Source organism: Dendrobates tinctorius, unplaced genomic scaffold (assembly GCF_039654945.1).
Source record: "Dendrobates tinctorius isolate UK_male_01 unplaced genomic scaffold, ASM3965494v1 ptg000024l, whole genome shotgun sequence".
In the NCBI taxonomy this organism is placed as follows: Eukaryota; Metazoa; Chordata; class Amphibia; order Anura; family Dendrobatidae; genus Dendrobates; species Dendrobates tinctorius.
The window spans coordinates 18,449,263-18,474,235 of NW_027361692.1; the positions used below are offsets into that span (position 1 = coordinate 18,449,263).

Consider the following 24,973-nt stretch of genomic DNA (forward strand, 5'->3'; position numbering starts at 1 on the left):
CGATGGGGGAAGCAGGAGGGCCCAGAGACACCGGGATGTACCGGGGGATTGGGGTCTCTATTTCTCTCTCCTCTGATGTGCGATCACATCAGTGGAGAGAGAAATTAAATGAGAAATTGGACTTTTTTTGAGGTCGCCGTTATACCATTAATAACCCCTGGCAGCCAAGACCCCAGAGAAATTCTGACTCTGGGGGCGCTATAACCTTAAACCTCAGCGCCATTAATTAACAGCGCTATGGTTTATTTATCCTTAACTGTTGCCGTTTGAAGGCATATCGGCGGTCATTAAGTGGTTAAAGAACTGTCCCTTTTTACTTATGTTTGCTTGTCAGAAACTGCTTACTAGTATTCAGCTCTGCTGACACTAATTTTAAAGCTCTTACTGACAGTAAAAGAGTTCCCACTTAAGAAAATCTATATGAAAATACCAGGTCTGACCAAAATATTCAGCAATTTTTCTCCCATTGACTCTAATGATGTTCGGATGTGTTTGATGAATATTGCAAAAACAATATTCGAGTCAGATTTTACTCAGATTTGAATCCAAACAAATTCACTCATCTCTACTCCTAACTACCAGGATACAAATACCGCAGTTTCTGTTAAGACAAAAGATTCAATGGACTGCCATCCATTATCTAACCATCAGCAATAGTATCCTATTTTGTAAAGTCTAATGACAAGAGGAACAAAGTGCTATTAAAATAGAGAAATAACCTCTCCAACATGTTTCACCCTTACAGGCTTCCTCAGGGTAATGAGGCAAATTTGATGCATTCTAGCTTATGATTTGCACTAGTTACTCTTAGTTTTATTTGACAGTTAAAAGTTATGTTTTATTTTGGATTGGTTAAAATGAGATTTTTTTTACTTATGACTATTGAAAATGTCAAAGTTGGGCATATCCTTTTATGTTTGGGAATGTGCACTCTGTCAATCTAACACCTCATCAGAGCTAAGTCAAAAATTTGAACATTGCTCCACTAAGCTCTGCAATATTTGAGTTTCTCCTCTACTCTCATGCAAAGTAAATGAGTCCAATGAGATGCAAATAGCATAGACGCACAATGAAAATGGTTTAGCACCTGACACCAAGGAAGCTAAGATGTATAGCTGTAGAACATGTGAAGTATTCAAATATCTACAGGCCAAAAAGGAAATGGTTTTCTAATGTTACCTAGATAGTTACTCTGCAAACCATCATCTGGAAACTTAAACTGGCCATACAAATTAAAATTAAGATAAAGTTGCCCAACACCTCTAATTTTTCAAATGTGAAGATATTATGGCACTAATTTATAGGTATTATAGGTCCTCATCTTGCACTTATTATTGCTGCTTTCCATACATACTGCACTCACCTTCTATTCTAAGTATGTCTGCTATTAGACCAAACAATAAAATCTCTATGATTTGTAACATGCCGCTCTGTCATCTGTCATTGTGACAATAGGAGGGCAGGGAAGTCTCTGCTGAAGGCAGTACTAAGGCTACGTTCACATTAACATTCAGGGGCTCTGCGGAGGGATGTGTACTTCCTCCGTTAAGCCCCACCTACTTCTGCATACGTCCTGCGTACCTTTCTTTAACATTGGGTACGCAGGACATGCGGATGTATGCGGATGCATCATTTTGACATGCCCGCTGATCGCATGGGAATGCAATAAGTTGCGTTTTGTGCAGGCGGCGGGTGCGTCAAAACGACGCATCCGCATACATCCGCATGTCCTGCGTACCCAATGTGAAAGATAGGTACGCAGGACGCCTGCAGAAGTATGAGGAAGTAGGCGGGGCTTAACAGAGGAAGTAGGCAGCCCTCCACAGAGCCCCCAAGCACTAATGTGAACCTGGCCTAACAAGTTCAGGAGGTAGAAACCTATCTTATTATTTGGCACAAAAGTATCTACTCTACACATTTATCAAATTAAAGACAAAATTTGCATTCATTTTAATGTCAGCTAACTGTGGTAACACCAGCCAAACATGTCATGTGTATGTGGACCTCTCTACTATCTACCTAGGGATTTCAAAGAAGGGAAGAATCTAACAATTGGATTTCAACATGCTTAATCTTCTTGTTCTTAAGGGAGATAAGCTTCTGTGAGATAAGTCAGCACCAAGCATGTATGTTTATGGAAATGTTGGTAGTGATAGTTTTTGTTTGACCAACAAGTATTTTTTACACATGGCCAGACGAAGAAGACAATACCTATACATGGCTAGTTTTGTTTTAAATTACCTCTTAGGCTGCACTTGATTTTCCAATGATTGTTATAAAAAAATTGGCACAAATAACAATATCTCTGTAAACAAGTAAATATAATTATTATGCTTTTGCTACTGATTTACCATTGTATGGCCATGTCCATTATACCCAAATAGACATGTAGTCTTAACTCCTCTTTTATATGAATGGAAAACATATTTTCTTCTTCATTAGTAATCCTTGACACATAATACTTCTAAAGATTAAAAAGCATTGTGGGAAGACACATACTAAATCAAAAGTTGATTCTTACCTACATTTCCTGTTGTGAGATAAGAATTCTGAAAATCCATCATTCCCATTCCGACAATGTGTATAAAATCTTCAATGACCTGCATCAGTTCTATCGAGCCTGGGTAAATCTAGAATTAAAGATTACAGTGGCAATAGCAGAGAATAGGTTACATAAGCTAGAAAGACATGACCTTAATGCTGAATGTCCAGTAGAGAGCCCCTTATCGGTTTATCAACCTAAAACATGTGGAATTGATAAAATGGCTGTCCATTGAGGGTCAGAAATATGTTATGATAAAACATATATTGAAAATTATAGCCGGGCTCATCCTTATAAGTGTCCTCACAAAAGCAGCTGCAATATTGGAGTTTTGTGAGAAATTGGATGCTGCCATACATCCGATCCATGTATAAACCATAATTACTGGCTTGTTGCATTGACAATTAATTTGAAAAGGATGTGCTAGTCTCTGCAGCTGCACTTCACAGAATGTCATCCATAGCTTCCATAGATAAGCCAACATATCGGAAGAATATAAGAAGCTGCACGGCAAATACTAAGATGCTAAACATACGTTGCACTGATAACACTTGTATCTTTTACTACGGGGTCTCACAAACATGAAAGAATAGAAGGTACAGCGCTGTTAACAGGCATTCTCCCTGTTCTAGTACTACAAAATAATTGTATTGGGATCAACAAAGCAACCATTTCTGCAGCACTCCACATACTTGTTTCCATGACAACTCGGGATGCCTTGCAGCTGACTCATATGCTCAGACAACAGCTTTATACCTTTCTTTGGTACTTTTCAATGATTAGCCATTTCTTTTACTTTACACACATAGCTGTCGAATTAATGTGTAACTTTATCAAAATTTCCCCAAAATGCAAACATATTAGCTTATGGTAATTTTAGCAGTTTCAGTAATTCAATTTTATGGAGTCATGAATCACACGGGCATATTCACAGCTTTTATGACATCCTACACCCTTCAAGAGATGTAATGGTAATAATATAAATTAAGAAATATTTCCAACATATTGAACAAGTCTTCAGAGGAACAGATGCTTAATTGCCATCCAACTAAACAGGCTTTACTGCAGCAAACTAAAAAGGACTGTGGAAGAATTAATTGTCAAATCTATAGAATAATTAAAGAGCGGGTCCAACTTTGGAGGCCTTATAATATGTCAAGGGATTGCGTCATAAGAAATTTTCTAGTATAAATCTATTGCCTAATGTTTTCTGTATGAGCAGATAATAAGAAAGAACAAATGAGGTCAGAACAAATTCCCTATTGCTTCCATTACAACCATCAAAAGGGTCTAATCACAATGAATGAAGAGGAGTTGATGTGTTGGACATCCACATATCATAATAATCCATCTGCTCAATTCATTTTTTACATTGCACTGAAAAAAGTTTCATGGAAAAAAGCAGCATCCCACCTGTGAAAGGAGTTATGTCAGTAATAGAAATATCTAAAGCAAAGGCTTTTAACAGAGCATCCTAACAATGTATCAATGGAAAAATAGATTTTATCTGAAATGATGTATCTGTCTATTATATAATTTTACCATCATTTCACTTAGTTTGATTATTAAATTATAAATTAACAATGATAGCTTCTTTAACGTAGGATTATGGCTGTCATATTAGGTCATATACCATGTTTCCCCAAAAATAAGACAGGGTCTCGGATTATGTTTTGCTCCAAAAAAAGGGTTAGAGGTTATTTTAAGAAGATATCTTATTTCTTATTTGCATGAACAACAATTTGCATTTATTCTTGAACCAAAAAAAATCAACATTTATTCAAATCTCTTCACTGGCTCCCATTCCCTCAGCGTATCCAGTTCAAATTACTAATTCTGACCTACAAAGCCATCTATAACCTGTCTCCCCCATATGTCTCTGAACTAATCTCCCGATACCTTCCCTCACGTAATCTCCGGTCCTCCCAAGACCTCCTTCTCTCCTCCACACTTATTCGCTCCTCACCCAACCGCCTCCAAGACTTCTCCCGAATAGCCCCTATTCTCTGGAATTCTTTGCCCCAACAAGTCCGACTATCAACCACATTTGGATCCTTCAGACGGAAACTGAAAACCCACCTCTTCAAGAAAGCCTACAGCCTGCAATGACCCCGCTACCTCCTTCTCTTTCACCACTACCGGTGATATCACCTCAACCAACACCGGAACTGCTGCAACCCACCAACCTACTGTCTCCTTCACCACCATCCTGTAGCATGTAAGCCCGAAAGGGCAGGGTTTTCTCTCCCCTCTGTATCAGTCTGTCATTGTTACTGTAAGTGATATCTGTAATTTGTATGTAACCCCTTCTCATGTACAGCACCATGGAATCAATGGTGCTATATAAATAAATAATAATAATAATAAAAAAATAATATCATCACACGCAAAAACACCCCGCCACACACACTGCACATACATTCACATGTATATACACACACTGCACATATGGTACATACCAGCCACGTTCTTCTAGACTCCATCAGTTAAAGGACCTCTGGTGACATCATTGTCACATGACCGTGATATCACCAAAGATCCATTAGCAGTCTTAAGTTCGGAATATAAATATCTGAAGCCCCTAAGATAGTGGAGGCACTGGGCAATTACCCATTTTTTCATGACCTGTTAACAACGGCTCTGACTGTAACTAGAGATTATTTTTGGAGTAGAGATTACATTTCAAGCCTACTAGAAAAATACTGTAAAATAATGCTAGGTCTTATTTTCGGAGAAACACGATATATGCCAAAGAAAACTATCATGAATTTGGACTTCCTTCTCCCTAATGTGACAGACTCAGTGCATCCATTCTAAAAAGGACTGAGCTTATTTATTAAACTAATTGGTAGTTAGATTGTAAAAGTCAAGATGAAACATGCATCCCGGACTGCAAATGGATATTCCATCATTGAGAAGATCAATTAAATCTTTTTTTGTAAATGAGGTTGCAAGTGTTTCAAGGACTGGCCAATTCTCAGCAAGATTACTGATCCTCAGCTTAATTCCCAGCATATCATCTTCTCCATGGGCTGGATTAACATCTGTTCAGCGCTGGTGATAACAGTGGTGTAACAATACTGTACGTACAGATGTGAATCAAGTCCATGGGAGTGGTGATAGGCAGGAAATAATGCAGAAGATTACCTCCTCTAGTAAATTTGTAGCTTCTAATTACAGTGGGGAAAATAAGCATTTGATCCCTTGCTGATTTTGTAAGTTTGCACACTGACAAAGACATGAACAAAAAGGGTTAACCAGCTCACCTGTCTTGGCTGGTGTAGCATAGGAAGCACGGACACCGTGTAGTCCCACGTGCAAACATCAAAAAATGAGGATTCCAGCTTCCATATAAAATAGAAGTTTATTCAAGCATAAAATTGAAGCTCCAGACAAAACGCATCAGTGCAGAGTAAGAGGCAGAAGCAACGCGTTTCGAACAGACCGCTGTTCTTTTTCTTACTCTGCACTGATGCGTTTTGTCTGGAGCTTCAATTTTATGCTTGAATAAGCTTCTATTTTATATGGAAGCTGGAATCCTCTTTTTTTGAAAGACATGAACAGTCTATAATTTTAAGGGTAGGTTAATTTTAACATTGAGAGATAGAATATCAAAAATAAAATCCAGAAAATCACATTGTATAACGTATATAAATTTATACTCTCAGATCTACCTCTCTGGCCCAGATGTCACCTCTCTGCTGTCCAGAATCCCGGAGTGTCTATCAGCCATATCCTCCTTTTCACCTCTTGCTTCCTAAAACTCAACATAGACAAAACTGAACTCATTAGCTTTCTTCCATCTCACGTATCTTCCCTACTTGATCTATCTATTATGGTAAACGGCATCATGCTCTCTCCCGCACCTGAAATCCGCTGCCTCAGAGTAACTCCCGACTCTGCCCTGTCCTTCAAACCACATGTCCAAACTCTTGCCACCTCCTGTCGCCTCCAACTCAAAAATATTTCCAGAATCGTCCCTTCCTCAGTCCTCAATCTACTAAAACTCTTACATGCCCTCATCATCTCCCGCCATGACTACTACAACACTCTCCTCTGTGGCCTCCCTGCCAACTCTCTTGCACCACTCCAGTCTGTCCTCAATTCTGCTGCCCGACTAATCCACCTCTCCTCACTACTCCCCTGTCTCACCTCTCTGCAAATCCCTCCATTGGCTCCCAATTCCCCAATGAATCCAATTCAAACTACTAACACTGACCTACAAAGCCATCCACAACCTTTTTCCTCCCTACATCTCTGAACTAATCTCCCAATATCTTCCCTCACGTAATCTTCGATCCTCCCAAGACATCCTACTCTCCTCCACACTTATTCTTTCCTCACACAACCGCCTCCAAGATTTCTCCTGAATATCCCCTATCCTCTGGAATACCATGCCTCAACACGTCCGATTATCCACCACCCTCGGATCCTTCAAACGGAACCTGAAAACCCATCTTTTCAGGAAAGCTTACAGCCTGCAATAACCATTCTGCCGCCTCACCACCACCTGAGCTTCCCCCACCCCCACCTTGGAGGCATCCACCTCCACCACAAATGGTTTGGACGGATCTGGCTGTACCAACACAGGAGCAGACATAAAACATTTTTTCAGAGTCGCAAAGGCCTCTTTTGTGAGTGAGGACCAATTTCTCACATCCGCACCTTTGCATGTTAGATCCATGAGTGGTTTGACCACCTGCGAAAACCCCCGGATAAATTTGCGGTAATAATTGGCGAACCCCAAGAAGCGCTGAAGACCCTTAAGATCTCGGGGTTGCACCCAATCCGCAATGGCCTGCACCTTCTTGGGGTCCATGTGAAAACCCTCACAAGATACAATTAATCCAAAAAAAGACAATTCTTGAACACAAAATACACATTTCTCCAATTTCGCATACAGATGATTTTCTCTCAGTCTTTGGAGAACAGTTCGTACATGTTCCAGATGAGAATGCCTGTTGGAGGAGTATATCAAAATATCATCTAAGTAGATAACGACAAAACAACCAATGAGATCCGAGAATACCACGTTGATGAAATTCTGAAATATGGTGGGGGCATTGGTAAGACCAAACGGCATGACTAAATTTTCCAACAGTCCCTCGGACGTAAGGAACGCAGTTTTCCATTCATCCCCCTCCCGGACCCTTATCAAATTATATGCCCCCCGAAGATCCAGTTTAGAAAACCACTTTGCCCCTGATAGTTGGTTACACAAATCGGGAATCAACGGAAGGGGGTACGTATTCCATACAGTAATCTGATTAAGCTCCCGAAAATCGAGACAGGGACGTAACCCGCCATCTTTTTTTTTTTTACAAAAAAGAAACCTGCTGCCACAGGTGAGACTGAAGGACGTATGTGTTCCTTGCGCAGACTTTCAGCAATGTACTCCTTCATAGCCAAGCGCTCAGGGCCGGATAAATTAAACAGATGGGCTTTAGGTAATTTAGCCCCCGGGACCAGCTCTATAGCGCAGTCAAAGTGTCTATGTGGTGGTAACGTCTCGGCCTCGCTTTCAGAGAATACATCTTAGAAGTCCTTCAGGCATTCCGGAATACCTTCCAGCTCCACAGATGATACAGACACTGATTTAACAGGTTCAACCAGCAGTGCGGATTTATCACACAACTTAAAATCATTAAGCCCCCATTGAACAATCTCCCCCATTTTCCAGTTAATAACTGGGTTATGGCATTGTAACCAGGGCATGCCCAACACCAACCCTGCAGGTAGATTGTCCAGAACCAAACAACTTAGGTTTTCCACATGAGTAGCGCCCACTCTGAGCAAAAACAAGTCAAACATAAAGACAATTCCCTCCTTAGTGAGGGGAGAGGAGTCAATGGCCACCACCTTGATCGGAACCTTGAGCCTAACTGTCCCTATCTTGCAGCGTGTGACCAATTGGGAGTCAATGAGCTTAATCAATGATCCACAGTCCATGAAGGCTGTAGAGCAAAAAGAACAACATCCACCAACAGTTCCACATGCAGTAACACTTTAGAAAACGAGGAAAAGGGTACCTGAGGGTCTGAGTAGTCTCCCCGCCGACTACCCAGACCTAGTCATTTCCCGCCGACCGGGTCGAAGACGGGCAATCAGGACACTCCCTTTTCCAATGTCCCGTTTTACTGCAGTAAAAGCATAACTGCTTGTCCTTCCGGCGTTTCCTCTCCGTATCCTTCAGGGAGAGAGCGCCTATGTCCATGAGCTCAGGGGCAGTCTCTTTTCCACTGGGGAACAATGGGGTCTCCACCTGCATCACCCCTCTGGCCCGCAGCCTGCGGTCCATCCGGACGGCCTGGGACATGGCGTCCTCAAGAGAATTAGGTGGGGGATGTAACGCCAAGGCATCCTGCAGCCGCTCGGACAAGTCTCTGCAAAAGAGTCCTCGGAGTGCGGCGTCGTCCCAAGAAATCTCTGCAGCCCAGCGGTGGAATTCAGTACAAAACCACTCAGCCGAGTGTTTCCCCTGACAGACACTCATCACCAAGTCCTCTGCCCATCGCACTCGGTCAGGCTCATCATAAATGTGCCCGAGGGCCTCAAAGAATGCATTCACAGACTCTCTCTTAGGGGCAGTGGGAGGAAGGGAGAAAGCCCAAGCTTGTGGGGACCCTCTTAATAAAGACATAATGACCCCTACCTTCTGGTTTTCACCCCCAGAGGAACGTGGTCTCAAACTAAAAAAAGTTTGCACCCCTCCATGAAGACCCTGAACTCCTTTTTGTTCCCAGAAAAAAAAGTCAGGCAGTTTAACTGGTGGTTCCGGGGACACCAGGACAACATCCCTTGCCCCCACCCCCAGAGACCCAGCAGATAAAGCCCCTCGCACTGTCTCAGAAATCTGCTGCTGAGAATGAGCCAGAACTTGCTGCTCTAGAGATAAACCCTGAAACATCTGAATCAGATTTTTCATCTGGTCAGCCAGAGACTGTATGGGATCCATAACTCTCTGCACAAAAACCCCCAAAAACTTAACGGTCAGTTATAATGTCAGGATCCTGCCAGCGCCGGCATGCAGCCTCTGCTGAGCAGGGACTCACCCATACTGTAGGGGGGCCCGGGGTCAGGTACAGCCAGAAAGTACAGATACACAGGACCTGTAGATGCTGAAGTTTAGCAAGCAGTGAAGGACATACGGTCTTGTGACTGCAAGGGGGCGGGGCTTAGCGTCCTGCTTTCAGAGATGGCAGGACACTATACAGAAATACTCAGAGTCAGGCAAAATGGAGGTCATACACAGAGGTAGCAGTAAAGTACCAGGGATGAGACAGAACGGATAGTCGGGGCCAAGCAGGGGTCAAAACCAAACAGACATAGAAGGTACCAAGCAGAATCCAACAAGCAATATCCAGAGAACAGACCGAGTCGTACACAGAGTATCAGATAAACAAGAACACAGCACAAACACACTCAGGGGTCACCACACAATGCCAAGGGCGAAAGTATAACTGACGGGGGAAGGGAGCTTCCTGGGGCAATAAGAAGCTTTCCCAGAAGGCCTCTTTCACACTTCCGTTTTTTACAATCAGTCACAATCCGCCAGGTTTTGAAAAAAAACGGATCCTCAAATTTTTTTTGAGGATCCGTTTTTTTCCCATTGACTTGCATTAATGGCGGATTGTGACGGATTGCTGTCCGTTGCATCTGTTTTTTGTGAGGATCCGCCAAAAGTTGCTGTCCGTCACCATCCTCAAAAATTTCAAAACGGAGCTTGTAACGTTTTTTTCTCTGGCGGATCCTGCAAACACTGATTTAACCCGAATTTCTTTCTGGGTGCCGGACAAAAAAAAAAAAAATCTCTCTCTCTCTCTCTCTCTCTCTCTCTCTCTCTCTCTCTCTCCTTCCCGGCCAGCGATTCCTTTAAATTTCTTCATTTTCAGGATCCGTCTGAAAACGGATCTTGTGCCATCCGTTCACATCAGTTGAGAACGGATCCGCTTGTCCGCCTTTTTGGCGGATTATAACTGATGCAAAAAACTGAAGTGTGAAAGAGGCCGAACCAATGAGAGGCCACCATAATAAGTCCCAGGTGTGCAGGTAAGAGTTTGCACTGAGATTAAACCATTAACCCCAGAATTGCCGGTCCATCAGCACTGGTATCATGACAATAGAGACTTAGATTTAGAGTCAGCGACAGCCAGTGGCAAGCTGCAAGCCACATTAGCATCCTCCACAGTGCTAGCATCTGACAGTGCATTTGCAACCGGGCATTGTCGATTAACAGCAGTGTCTCTCCCCACGCTGCAGTTTGCAGCTCCTCTTGGCATCCGCAGGAGCGATGCTGCACACACGGTAGGTCTAGATGGACACTGACCCTCTGCCAAGGGCCCCGCTCCTGTGACCATATTCTGTGCGTGCACTTCTCTGACCTGTAATGTTAACAGGCTCAGCATTTTGTGCTTATCATTTAGGTGTCTCTGTGAATATAACAGTGATCGCTCAGAGCACCCGGGTGACGTTCAACCCGCGTGCGTTATACCGCCATATTGTATGTCCACCATTATCTAGCAGCAGTGTTAACACCTTCTGCACGGTGGACCCCAGGTGGCAAACGCACGTTACGTTATTTTTTATTTAGTGCATTCCGCCGTCCCTAACACCCTTATAGGCAAGCCCAGCATTCAGAAGTTTTTTTGTAGTTGATGATGAGGTTTGCGCACATGTCAAGAGGAATTTTGGTCCACTCCGCTTTGCAGATTATCTCTAAATCATTAAGATTTTGAGGCTATCACTTGGCAACTCGGAGCTTCAACTCCCTCCATAAGTTTTCTATGGGATAAAGGTCTGAAGACTGGCTAGGCCACGCCATGACCTTAATTTGCTTCTTTTTGAGCCACTCCTTTGTTGCCTTGGCTGTGTGTTTTGGGACATTGTTTTGCTGGAAGACCCAGCCACAACCCATTTTTAATGTCCTGGTGGTGGGAAGGAGGTTGTTACTCAGGATTTTACGGTATATGGCTCCGTCCATTCTCCCATTGATGCAGTGAAGTAGTCCTGTGCCCTTAGCAGAGAAACACCCACAAAACATAATGTTTCCACCTCCATGCTTGACAGTAGGGATGGTATTCTTTGGGTCATAGGCATCATTTCTCTTTCTCCAAACACGGCAATTTGAGCTAATGCCAAAGATCTCAATTTTTGTCTCATCTGATCACAGCACCTTCTCCCAATCACTCTCAGAATCATACAGGTGTTCATTGGCAAACCTCAGATGGGCCTGCACATGAGCCTTCTAGGGCAGGGGGAGCTTGCGGACACTGCAGGATTTTAGACCTTTATCGCGTAATGTGTTATCAATGGTCTACTTGGTAACTGTGGTCCCAGCTCCCTTGAGATAATTAACAAGTTCCCCCATGTAGTTTTAAAATTATCACTCACCTTCCTCATGATCAAGGATACCCCATAAATTGAGATTTTGCATGGTGCCCAAGATCGATGTTGACTGACAATCATTTTGTGTTACTTCCATTTTCTTACCATTGCACCAACAGTTGTCTCCTTCTCACCCAGCACCTTACGTATGGTTTTGTAGCCCATTCTAGCTTTGTGCAGGTTTATGATCTTGCCCCTGACATCCAAAGAAAGCTCTGACTATGTAAGACAGCTGGCTTTAATGTAGGTAATGAGTTGATTAAGAGCATCTAACTGGTCTGTAGGAGCCAGAACTCTTAATGATTGGTAGGGGATAAAATACTTATTTCTCACTGTAAAATGCAAATACATTTATATAATTATTTTTGATAGTCTATCTCTCAATGTTAAAATTAGCCTATCCTTAATATTATAGACTGTTCATGTCTTTGTCAGTGGACAAACTTACAAAATCAGCAAGGGATCAAATACTTATTTGCCCCACTGTATGTAGAGATTTAAAATTGATATTCATCCATTTAAACATTAGAAATAAGAGAATTTATTTAAAAAGAAGTGAATTCTCCTCAAATTTTATTAAAACTTCATATTCTCCTGAATCTGAAATTTTTGCAATTCAGCGAAATAGAAACAAATAGGCAGCCATTTTTCAGAATTGTGGAGGACTGAGAAAGAGTTAAAAAAGTATTAGTTACCTCAGTAATCACCTGTCCCATTGCTTCTGCTGCCCACTGCCCATAAGACTAACCTCTACTGCCTGATATTTCCGGATGCACATGATACTCATCATTTTTATTTATCATCAGTGCTTCCAGAACTGAGTATACCCCAGATGTCATGGTGTACAAAGATGGCTGAAGAGTTTAATACAGCAGGTGAAATGTCAGAAAGAAGATCTCAGATTATGTGAAGGACTGGTCAGTGAAGACAAAGGGCAGTCAGGAAAGTGGTGAACTTGAGCATTAATATTGTGTGTATTTTTTTGCGGTTATTATGTTATGGATATTGAGCGACATCACAGGGCAAACATATCTAGGGGTACACATAGATCCAAAAGCATGTAAGAGTATTTTGTCTGTCAGCAAAATGCGGATTTTAATTGTTTTACATTTATGGAATTACATTTTAAGATTTTATCTATTTTTTTGGATGTGCTGATCAACTTTATTTTTCTTGGACATATGTTTATTTCTTGTCAGTGGAAGAAAAAAGGTACTACTATTGCTGCAACCCACTAAATTACCACTTTTACTATGGGGAACATTAGCACTGTAGGGACACAAGGGAGACATAATTGTGTAAGAGGCAGAAAGAGACAGTTTACTGATTGGAGCTCAATGGCAACATTTTTTACTGTATTGGGACATGTAAAAGAAAAATTAATATTATGGGGTGGTCACAAAATAAAAGGTGGGAATTTCTATGTTTGAGGCAAAGAATTGGTCATTATTTTGTATTGGGCGTAAATAGGGCATTATTGCTAAGTAGAGACCTAAAGGGGACACTCTAAGGCTGCGTTCACACGTCGCGGTTTTTTCGCGTTTTCACGGTGGTTTTTAACGCACGAATTTGCTGTGAAAACACAAAAAAACAGCATCCTATGCAATCCTATGGGATTCTGCAATGCTGTGCTAATGCTGCGGAGTTTCCCGCTGTTGTGGAAATTTGATTGATATAGATATATATCTCTGTGTGTGCTGCAGCCTGTCCTAATTAGAACAGAGTCTTATTGAGCGCTCAAGGAAAAGAAGAAGCCAAACACCTTGCTAGCAACAACTCATTCCAGCAGAACTCTGCTAGCTTATTGTACATACATATATTTATAGATGCATGTAGAAAAGGGTGGTTACCCCATTAACATAAGGCTGAACTTCTTATCTAATTGGTTGGTTTAAATACATGAACATATATGGCAGTGTCCGGCATGAGGGTGACTTAAACATCATATGATTTACTGTACATTGTTTTGCAAACTCAGCAAAAACCAGACATCAGTTTCAAACATCTGTTGTTACTTCCTCTTCTCGATATCTGGGAAAACACCAAGGAGCTAATCTGGCTTGCACTAGTCTGGGTCATGAGTTAGTTAGGCCATTCTAAACAGTTGATTATAGGTCACATATTAGAGATGTTAGCTGTCATTATATATATATAATACAATACTGATATGTGTATATCAGTATATAAGGATATATGCAAGTGAGATCTATATGAAATATATATTTCCATCACACTGTGGTGGAATGACATCGCGGAAAAATACACAGCATGCTCATTATTTTGCAGAATCGCGCCAATTCCGCCCACATAGGAATGCATTGTTCTGCTTACTTTCCGCATGTGGCTGTGCCCACCATGCAAAAAGTAAGCAGAACATTTGCGGATGGTACCCACGGTTCGGAGGAGAGGAGAATGTCCTCCAGGCTGTGGGTAGCATATCCCTGTACAAAATAGAATAAAAAATAAAAAATTGGGTTATATTCACCTTCTGTCGTCCTGCGCAGCATCCCCAGTCTTTAGTGATATACGCGGCAGCTCTCGTTCCCAGTAATGCATTGCGATAATGACCTTTGCTGATGTCACTGTCTTGGGATGCTGTAGCAGTCTCGCAAGACCGAGACGTCATCAAAGGTCATTGCCGCAATACATCACTGGGAACTTGACCTGCCGGAGCAACACAGAGGCCTGGGAATGCTGCGCGGGACGTCGGAAGGTGAATATAACCCGATTTTTTATTTTTTTAAATATTTTTAACAATAGATCTTTTTACTACTAATGCTGCATAGGCAGCCTCAATAGTAAAAAGTTGGTCACACTAGTTAAACACTATGTTTGACGAGTGTGACCAACCAGTCAATCAGTTCTCCAAGCGATGCTACAGATCGCTTGGAAAGCGCTAGCATTCTGCAAGCTAATTACACTTGCAAATCGCTAGTTTTTCCGCTGGAAAATTGCGGGAATTTAAAATGCGATTTTACCACGGAATGGAATTCCAGAATTCTCGCGGTAACTTCCGCGGGAGTTCCGCTACATGTGAACCCAGCCTTACTGTGTGGGGAGGCACTTAATGCTGCACTATTTGCACTTATGTGACACACAAATATGAGTACAAATGAATGGTATTAGTGCTGTTTGGGGCACAATGAATGAAAAGTTTTCACAAAAAGTGGTGATGTGGTGGAGAGGATACTGAGAAAGTCGAGCTAAAAGTGTTTGTATGACACATTGCACAAATTATTCTTGAATTCCCTGAATTATCTGTACTATAATAATTTTTAGGGGCTACATAGCTCCCAAGTAAAATGAAAAGGGGTCCTGTGGGTTCTGTTGGTTAGAGGAGTTCCCTGGGGGTGGGACAACCAATTTAGTGGTTACTGCTAAGATTAGATCGCTATTTTGATGCCCAAGAGGAACATTATTGTTGTACATTGGCTATATATACAAAAATGCATAATTATACAAGCATGTAGTGTTTGAATAATGATTTCCGTAACCTAGTCATGGAAATAAAACAACATATTTAAATGAATTCAAACCGTTTGCCACTTTTCTTTTGTAAATCTTACATAATTTTAAACAAATGAAAAGAAGGGCAGAATAATTCAAGTCAATTAAATCATTATACATTATACTTGTCTTACCTGTTGTGCATCTTCCCACTTTTCTTTGTTCTCTTCATCCAGGAGGTTGCTAACTATTTGAAAGAAGTTCTGAAAAAAATATATGCCATTATGCTAAAAGTGATAGGCAATTGTACACATTCAGACTAAATATGACTAACATATTTTATAGAAATACTGCACAATACATGACATCTGGAAATCTTTCAGCAGAGTTGATTTACTGTACATATTTCATAGAGTTTGCATTTGACTTCTCACGGTTAAAAATTGCAATTCCTTCCATCCTTTTAGGAATTTGTTTTTATAATGTTCATTGATCAGTAATAATAGCTTAACGATATGATTCTTCAGGTCAATAAAAATATGACAATACTACAATGCTTTTTTGTATTTTATTTTTTTAATACAGTATCTATATTCCTGTCAAAAACAGTGGCAGATCTATCATAATTATCACTTACTACCGAATCTCATAGTGACACTGCAGAATTTGCAGCATTATTAGAAGAACTAGAAGGAATATTAACTAGTCTAGCTTTTTTATTATGTGTGTTATTTTGCTATATTTAGTGTAGATTGCCCCAATCATGAGTTGAAATAAAGACATTTCCAAACCACTCAAATTTCATATTCATATTCGTATCTTGGCCATGCCCATTGCTCTTGCAAACATGCCTATGTCTTCTTTAAAAATGTAGTAGATCTGAATTTGTCACCACACTCTCTTTTGTTAGGCGTCGGGTTCCTGCAACTGCACAGCAGGAATCCAGAGCCTTGCATTCAGTGGTCTCCCATTCTCCACCGACCGCCCAGGAGCCTGCGCAGCAATCCCGGGTTCCAGACGCCCTGCTCAGACCAGCTCTGTGGGTCTGGCTGTCGCTGCCACCTCTGGGCCAGCAATGGCAGTGCAGGCTGCTCAGCAGCAAGCTACTTCAGAGGCTAAGTCCTCAAGTCGCGCTACATTGGAGATCGGGAGTCACATGCTCAGGTCCTTCTCATGATCTGATTGGTCCATCTCAGGGATTTGGAAGCTTCCGGAAGGTCCTGGCTATAAATGGTTTGCATGGCCGCTCGGCCATGCGCTAGTATAGACTCTACTTGCTACATGTGTGAATGATGATGGATGCATGAACCTGCGAATGACTCATTAATACACCCCTCCCTCTGATATTACGTGTGTGGATAGGGACTTAGTCATAGAGTCAGCACCAGTCAGTGGCACACTACAAGCCACAGTGCATATCATCACCTAACTAGCGTCCAACAGTGCGTCCCTCCTGGGCACTGTCGCATAGCGGCTGTGTCAGTCGCTGAGCTGCAGTCTGCAGCACCTGTGGGCATCCGCGGTAACGACGCCGCAAGCACGATAGGTCTAGACGGACTTTGTCCCTCTGCCTTGGGCTCAGCTCCTGTGACCATATACCGTGAGTGCATTTCTCTGAGTCCAAAAGGCTCAGTACTTATGTTTATGTCTAAGGCGTCTCTGTGAAGCTAACAGAGTACGCTCAGTGCACACTGGGTGACGTTCAACCCGTGTGCGATATACCGCCATATTGTGCGTCTGCCATTATATAGCAGTAGTTTAACACCTCTGCATGGTGGACCCTGGGCGGTGAACGCACTTTCTATTATTTTAGATTTAGTGCGTTCTGCCGTCCCTAACACTCTTTGCTGTGTAATGATGACATACTTATTTAGTATTGTAGAAAAGAAGAATGAAATTCTGGCATCCATGCATAAAAGTTCATCAGACTTTATTCCAAAATTCTAAAATTAAAGAGTGCTAGCATGTAAAATACTTCAGTTGTTTCACACCGATCAGGGGCTTCTTTCTGGTCAAGAAGCGCCTGCTCTGTCTCTTCATGCACAGGTTTGTACCTTAACTTCTTTCTTCCTTTCTGCATTATTCTATTCACATTTGCTGAGTACCATTTAAGTGTAAAAGGACATAATATACTGACTTTCCATTATAGTATATAAGTTCTACAAATAATCATCTGCTGATCTTTCCCTCCAGCTCTTCTTCTCTTAGGTCTTCACTCTTTAGGATCTTCAATGCTGACAAAACCTTATACGATGTCATGAAGTTGAAGGAAACAATACATGTCATGATGTTAATAGGCATCATGTTGCTAATAGGTGTCATGTTTTGATGTGGGTAGGATTTCAAGGTTATGATATCAAGTGATATCAGTGTCAGATTCATCAAACAATGACTAGAGAAGAGAAGAGGACAGAATCTAAAGAAAGGGAGTTGATGGAGGACTGGGGTGGGAGTTGCAGTGGGAGTACAAGTGAGGAAGTGAGGTAAGTATTTTTTTTTACATTTTGTACACTTCATGGCTCTAAAATTATGCAGAAAATTGGTAGCTGACCAGGTGCTATATTGATTTAAGTAAATTGAACTACAAAAAATTCTAATTCTGGCAAATATAATTTTTTGGTGAAATTGTGACAAATTCAGTTGGCTTCAAATTGACTTGATCATTTTTAGTCATAATACTTAGAGGCATGTTTGAGAGAGTGTAAAATATAATAGAATTTTCACTATTTCTTGTTAGTGCCTGTTCCCATGATGAGAATATTAGAAAAAATGATTTCTATTCTAAAAATGAATATACTGGAAAGCAAATAATAAATGCTCCCTTTTATTCATATTACCCTAATAAACAATAACAAATGTGAAACCTAATAAATCACTAAATATTTTTGTGTGAAATTTGTGGAATATGTTGGCACTATTATTTTTATAATATTATTTAATTTGAAGTACTACTATAATGCATGGGATAAAGTTGACATTTAGCCATGTGGAAAATGTAATGAGACTGAAAGGTAGACGCATCATTTACCGACTAATATAATGTAACCTGAAGTGCTCTGACATAGAATGACAATTTAGTATATTGCATTTTATTGACTTAACAATGTGTTAACATGAGAGTTGTACATGAATCTAAATGTTGGCATTATGTGAACTTTTTTGTTTGACATTACAGCACAAGACCTTGCTTTTTAGTATTCCCTTCAGAAAGACATTGTTTTCAAGAGCAGAATGCAATCTTATGTTTCATCATGCATTTAGATTACTTTTCCCTCGATAACGCCTTTAACATTTTTGTACATGTGGAATACTGAAAATTTCAAAGAACCGCAAGGCATCTGTTGCACGCTGAGTAAGACACTCTTAAAGGTCTCACAGCAGCTGCCGATTAAGAAAGAACAGTGAATAACATTCAAATGTGTACATGAAGATCAGGCTTTAAATGTTATACTATAAGGGAAAGCTGGCATTACTGACAACGATAGAACTCTGTCTAAGGCCATCTATAGTTCTTCTGCACCTTTCCATCCTTGAAAGGCAGGTAGGCTATCTGAAAGCTTTTCTCATGGCAATTTATCCATGTTTTGATTTAACCCCTTCATGACAGGAGATATTTTCGGTTCTGCACTTTCGTTTTTTGTTCCCCTTCTTCCCAGAGCCATAATTATTTTTCCTTCAATATGGCCATGTGAGGGCTTGTTTTTTGCGGAACGAGTTGTAATTTTGAAAGACACAATTGGTTTTAACATATTGTGTACTAAAAAATGCAATCTCACAGTTGTTTTTTTGCTTTGCTTTTTTACAGGGTTCACTAAATGCTGAAATTGACTTGCCATTACAATTCTCCAGGTCATTATGAGTTCATAGACGTCAAACATGTCTAGGTTCTTTTTTATCTAAATGGTGAAAAAATTCCAAATTTTTTTTAAAAAATAAATTGCGCCATTTTCCAATATCCGTAGCATCTGCATTTTTTGTGATCTCGGGTTGGGTGAGGGTTTATTTTTTGCACACCGAGCTGACATTTTTAATGATACCATTTTGGTGCAGATATGATCTTTTGATCGCTCGTTACTGCATTTTAATGCAATGTTGCGGCAACCAAAAAACTTAATTCTAGAGTTTTAACTTTTTTTCTCACCACACCGTTTAAGGATCAGGTTAATTCTTTTTATTATTGATAGATCAGGCTATTCTGAAGGCGGCGATATCAAATCTATGTATATTTGTTTTATATTGTTTTATTTTAAATGAGGTTAAAGGGGGGTGGTTTGAACTTTTATATTTTTTAATTTTTTTAATATTTTTAAAAACTTTTTTACTTTTTGCATGCTTCAATAGTTTCCATGGGAGACTTGAAACTGCCATAAACCGATCGACTCTGCTGCATACAGGCGATGATCAGTTCGCCTGTATGTAGCTGAATTACTCACTTGTTATGAGCGCCGACCACTGGGCAGTGCTCACGCAAGCTGGCAGTGACAATCATAGAGGTCTCCAGGAGACCTTTGTTTTTCATACCAACCCATCAGTGATCTGCGATCACGTGATGGGATCACTGATGGGCGGATTTCCGGCACAATTGCTGGAAGCGTATGTTAAATGCTGCTGTCAGCATTTGACAGCAGCAATTAATGGGTTAATAGCTGCGGGTTGATTGCAATTTAAAACAGCTGACATGTGCCAGGAAAGATGTGGGCTCACTGCTGAAGCCCACATCAAAGGGAGGGTGTCCGACATCGGTGTACTATTACACCCGATGTCGGAAACGGGAGAAAGGCCCCTATGCACAATGGAAAACTTTTGAGCCAACACTAATGTCTCCTAACTCCCTGATGCACAAGAGCGGTCGACTTGGTGAAGTATTTCTGTGTTCTCTATGAGAGAGCTGGTGCCAGACTCCACAGGAAGTGACCTATCCCGATGTCAACCAAACATAAAGGCCTTTTGAATTTACCAGGTGGGATCCTTCTGTACCTAGACATCATCTGTTAGGTAAGAATCAGGAGGTCTCCATACACATGAGATGGACCATAGCAGGATATTTAGGGGAATAAGCAAAAAATATTTTTAGATCTTGCTGAAAGTTATCTAAAATGTATGGGGACTTTTAGATAACATTTTCAATTGATTTGACCACTGCAGGAGAAATAAATTAATATATGGTGCTTAATGAAATTAATAGTCAGCCTAGTAATAAATAGCTCAGTTGAATCCCCAGGGCAATGCTTTGTCCTGGCTAACAGAATAGGATTCAAGAGTAAGGGATTATCCACTCTGATATCCATATGTGCTTATATTCATAATTCATCATCTGTAAAATGGTGGGTCTCTAGTTCTTTATGAGGATAATTCTTACAAGCTCAATCAACTAAAAAAAGAAGAACAATATTTCTTCAGAGAATAATACTTTTATTCCAGTTTTCTAGCACTTTTATAATGTCATGACATTGACGGTAGTAGCTACTGAGCTACCGCATGCGATAGTCAACATTTCAGTGGTGGATAAAAATGGAGGTTTTCCAGCTAAAGGTGAAATAGAAGCAAGGAATAACAGAAATAGGGTTTGGTACCTTTTATGTCCAATGTTTGCTAATTAAAGCTTAATCAATTACATTTTTTTTTTTAGAAATAAGTAGAAAACAACCAATATAATACAAGAAAACATATTTCACTGTTTGTCAAGCAAGAAATGATTGCTTATGTCTTACCTGTACTCCATCAGATGCAGGGATGTAGCTCGCTCTTTTGAAAGTGTCTGTGACATTTCTAAGGATTTCCACTGAGATCAGAAGATCCCCAGCATAAAAATGCTTCCTCTGAGTCAAATCAAGCAGTGTTTTAGTCACCTGAGACATTCCTTCCCCTGCCAACATTCTTTGTCCCTTGGCAAGATGTTCTTTAATCTGTATCGATCAAATAGATGGCATATATTTAAAATATGACACTTGCAAGATTGAAAACCAGTACATAACATATAGTGCAAAGTTTAGAAACATTGCTCCATCTGTCTTATTTCTACAAATCTTATAAAACCTGCCACTGCGTACAACCATATGTGTTTTTTCTCTAGCATCATTGTTAGAAATAGTCTTTTTTCTAATCTACAGGACTACAGTGAAAATCAGTTTGCTAACACTTGCCCCACACGAGTAAGCAGTCTGTATTCTTAGAAATTATTTTCAAACAAAGGCGAGAGATTATAATAGCTCCAGTTTACAGAAGATTGAAAACTTCAAGTTGTTATAAATGTTGACCTTTGTTATCTGCTCTATAATGACTATGCGCTATTTATGCAATCCTCTCATAAATTAATTTTGTGTTTTAAAATTTTAAAAATTACAAACCCTACAAATAAGGTACCATACCTCAAAAGAGTTATATATATTATGGGCAGCATGGTGGCTCAGTGGTTAGCACTGCTGCCTTGCAGCTGGGATCCTTGGTTCATATCCCACCAAGGACAACATTTGCAAGGAGTTTGTATGTTCTCTCCATGTTTGTGTGGGTTTCCATTGGGTTCTCCAATTTCCTCCCACATTCCAAAGACATACTGATAGGGAATTTAGATTGTGAGCCCCAATGGGGACTGTCTGTAATGCGCTGTGGAATTTATGGCGCTATATAAGTGATAAAAATAAATAAAACAAAATTAGAAATATAAAAAAAAACATATTATATTCAAATATATGTTCACCAGGAAAAAGCAAAACACATAGGTGGAAATATGAGGGTAAGGTTATAGTAAAGTATCAGATCATATAATCAATGATTAATAAATCTTGCAAAATTGTTCAAATGTACGGGTGCTTCTCACAAAATTAGAATATCAACAAAAAGTTAATTTATTTCAGTTCTTTAATACAAAAAGTGAAACTCATATATTAAATAGAGTGTTAGGCGCCGGGATTCTCCCTGGGTACAGGATGGATCCCAAGCCTTGTCTTCTCCTGTGGTCTCGACCACAGTGAATGCTGCTCAGCATAGACGTCAGTCTCAGCGTCTTGCTCAGAATTGGGCTGTGCACTTGGTTACTGCTTCCTCTCCAGGATCAGCTATAGTAACTGGCAAAACTCAGCAGCAAACAGTCACTCCTGAGGCTAAGTCCAGGGTACGCCTTACTGAGCATGCTCGTGAGGTGGCAACATCCAATTGGTGGTCAGTTGTCAGCTACTCAGGTCCTGCGGCGAGTCCGGATTGGTCAGCGAGTAAGGTCCTTTCTGACTGGTCTAGTCTATAAAAAGATCTCTGAGGTGCTTGTTGTGTTGTCTACGGGTATGAGGTACTTGTTACCACCCTGTGTGCATGTATTAGGGCTGGCTTCGTGCCAAGCTTATTCCGACTCCTCTGGACAGAAGTTATATGCATGCTTGCAACTACTGGCACTGCTAGAGCTCTCTGAGTCAGGCAGTGTAGGGTGGGAACTCCCGCTTGAGCCTAGCACCTGCACTGGGTGATTCATTCGCATGTGCACGTTACACAAACTGTGTGACAGGGCAGACTCAATCACCAGCATAATGAGGGTAAGTTATAGAGACCCCCAACTAGCGTAATTACTACTGTGCACCTGTGACATCTAACAGGGCACAGCTTAAAGTGCCTTCAGTTTCTTTGCACTCTGTTCACACTGAGTGACCTTTAACTCGGTGTGTCTATGGTGCCTGTTCGCAGCTTCGCACTGCCATTGTTTCTTAGCTGCGGTTTCCACATTACTGCACGGTGGACCCCTGGTGCGATCATACCTTATCTTAAGTTATATTTGGTGCGATCTGCAAACCCTAACATAGAGTCATGACAAACAGAGTGATCTATTTTAAGTGTTTATTTCTGTTAATGTTGATGATCATGGCTTACAGCCAATGAAAACCCAAAAGTCACTATCTCGGTAAATTAGAATACTTTATATCACCAGCTTGAAAAATTATTTTAAAATCCGAAATATTGGCCTACTGAAATGTATGTTCAGTAAATGCACTCAATACTTGGTCAGGACTTCTTTTGCATCAATTAATGCATCAATGCAGTGTGGCATGGAAGTGATCAGCCTGTGGCACTGCTGAGGTGTTATGGAAGCCTAGGTTGCTTTGATAGCAGCCTTCAGCTCGTCTGCATTGTTGGATCTGGTGTCTCATTTTCCTCTTGCCAAAACCTCATAGATTTTTTATGGGGTTAAGGTCAGACAAGTTTTCTGGCCAATCTAGCACAGTGATACTGTTGTTTTAAAACCAGGTATTGGTACTTTTGGCAGTGTGGACAGGTGCCAAATCCTGCTGGAGAATGAAATTTCCACCTCTAAAATGCATGTCGGCAGAGGAAAACATGAAGTGCTCCAAAATTTACTGTTTGATGGCTGTGCTGACTTTGGTCTTGACAAAACATAGTGGACCTACACCAGTAGATGACATGGCTCCCCAAACCATCACTGATTGTGGAAACTTCACATTAGAACTTAAGCAGCTTGGATTATGTGCCTCTCCACTCTTCCTCAAGACTATGGGACCTTGCTTTCCAAATGAAATGCAACATGTAGTTTTGTCATGATGCCCGTCCTGTGTGATGCGACCCGCAGGCCGGTAACTGAAACAACAAGATGCGGCACGTGATACGGTCCTGTGTGATGCGGCCCGCAGGCCGGTATCTAAAACAACAAGACACGGGGAAAGGGGAAACAGTTACAATGGTGGGCCCTGTGACAGGGAAAGGGGATGTGGAGACTTCCTGCACTCCCCTGAGTCAGTGTCCCTAACGCTCCTAACGTTCTCTATGCCGGTTCCACACCAGGTGCCGCTCAGGATACCTGTCGCCCTAGCACACTCTGCACCTATCCCTTTATAGGGAGCTGGGTGGCGCAGGCACTGACCCCACCGCTGTACTAATACACACTAAGGGAAAACACAAACAGGGAAACACCACTTAGCTTCACTCTGTTGCGTTTGCTCCTGGCAACAGAGTCCACCCCCAGAAAGCAGCTCTCCTCCTGAATAGCTGCCACCAAGCTCTGTCAGAGCGACAAGGAAATTCCCTTTGACTCCTTCCACACCAGGGCTAAGACAGTGCTGCAAGGAACGCTTTCCAGCTCCTTCCTCCACCAAGAATGGTTGAAATGAACACTATCACCAACCCTGATTGCAACACCTGTGACTCTTTTATAGGTAAGAGCCAGCAATCACACCTGCTTCATAATAATGTGCACTTAACTAAAGAAACAAGAGTGCAATGACGCTCACCACCACCGGGGCAAACTTAGAACAAAAGACACCACAGTGCAATAATGCTAATGGCCACCGGGGGCCAAAAAGCCAAACCTAAGCACAGAAAAAAAAGGTTACCTGTGCCTTATATCAGTCCTGATCCAGCATGGATCATGACAAGTTTCATCTGAAAATAATACCGTGGACCACTGAGCAACAGTCCAATTCTTTTCCTTCTTGGCCCAGGCAACACAATTCTGGCATTGTCTATTGGTCATGAGAGTCTTCTCACACGGAATGTGACACTTGTAGCCCATGTCCTGGATACATCTGTGTGTGGTGGATCTTGAAGCAATGACTCTAGCAGCAGTCCACTCCTTGTGAATCTCCCCCAAATTTTTGAATGGCC

At 41.2% G+C, this 24,973-nt stretch overlaps 1 protein-coding gene across 6 annotated transcripts in view; it reads right to left on the reverse strand.

The window, feature by feature from the left end:
- ADGRB3 (adhesion G protein-coupled receptor B3) overlaps nucleotides 1–24,973 on the reverse strand; it is a 1,461,501-nt gene that overhangs the window by 649,625 nt on the left and 786,903 nt on the right. For all 6 annotated transcript variants that reach the window (XM_073569395.1, XM_073569396.1, XM_073569393.1 and 3 more), the window contains 3 exons: nucleotides 21,085–21,279; nucleotides 15,568–15,636; nucleotides 2,522–2,630 (listed from right to left, as the gene is read on the reverse strand). In XM_073569395.1, coding sequence (XP_073425496.1) covers nucleotides 2,522–2,630; nucleotides 15,568–15,636; nucleotides 21,085–21,279 — 373 coding nt within the window. The remainder of the gene's footprint in view (nucleotides 1–2,521; nucleotides 2,631–15,567; nucleotides 15,637–21,084; nucleotides 21,280–24,973) is intronic.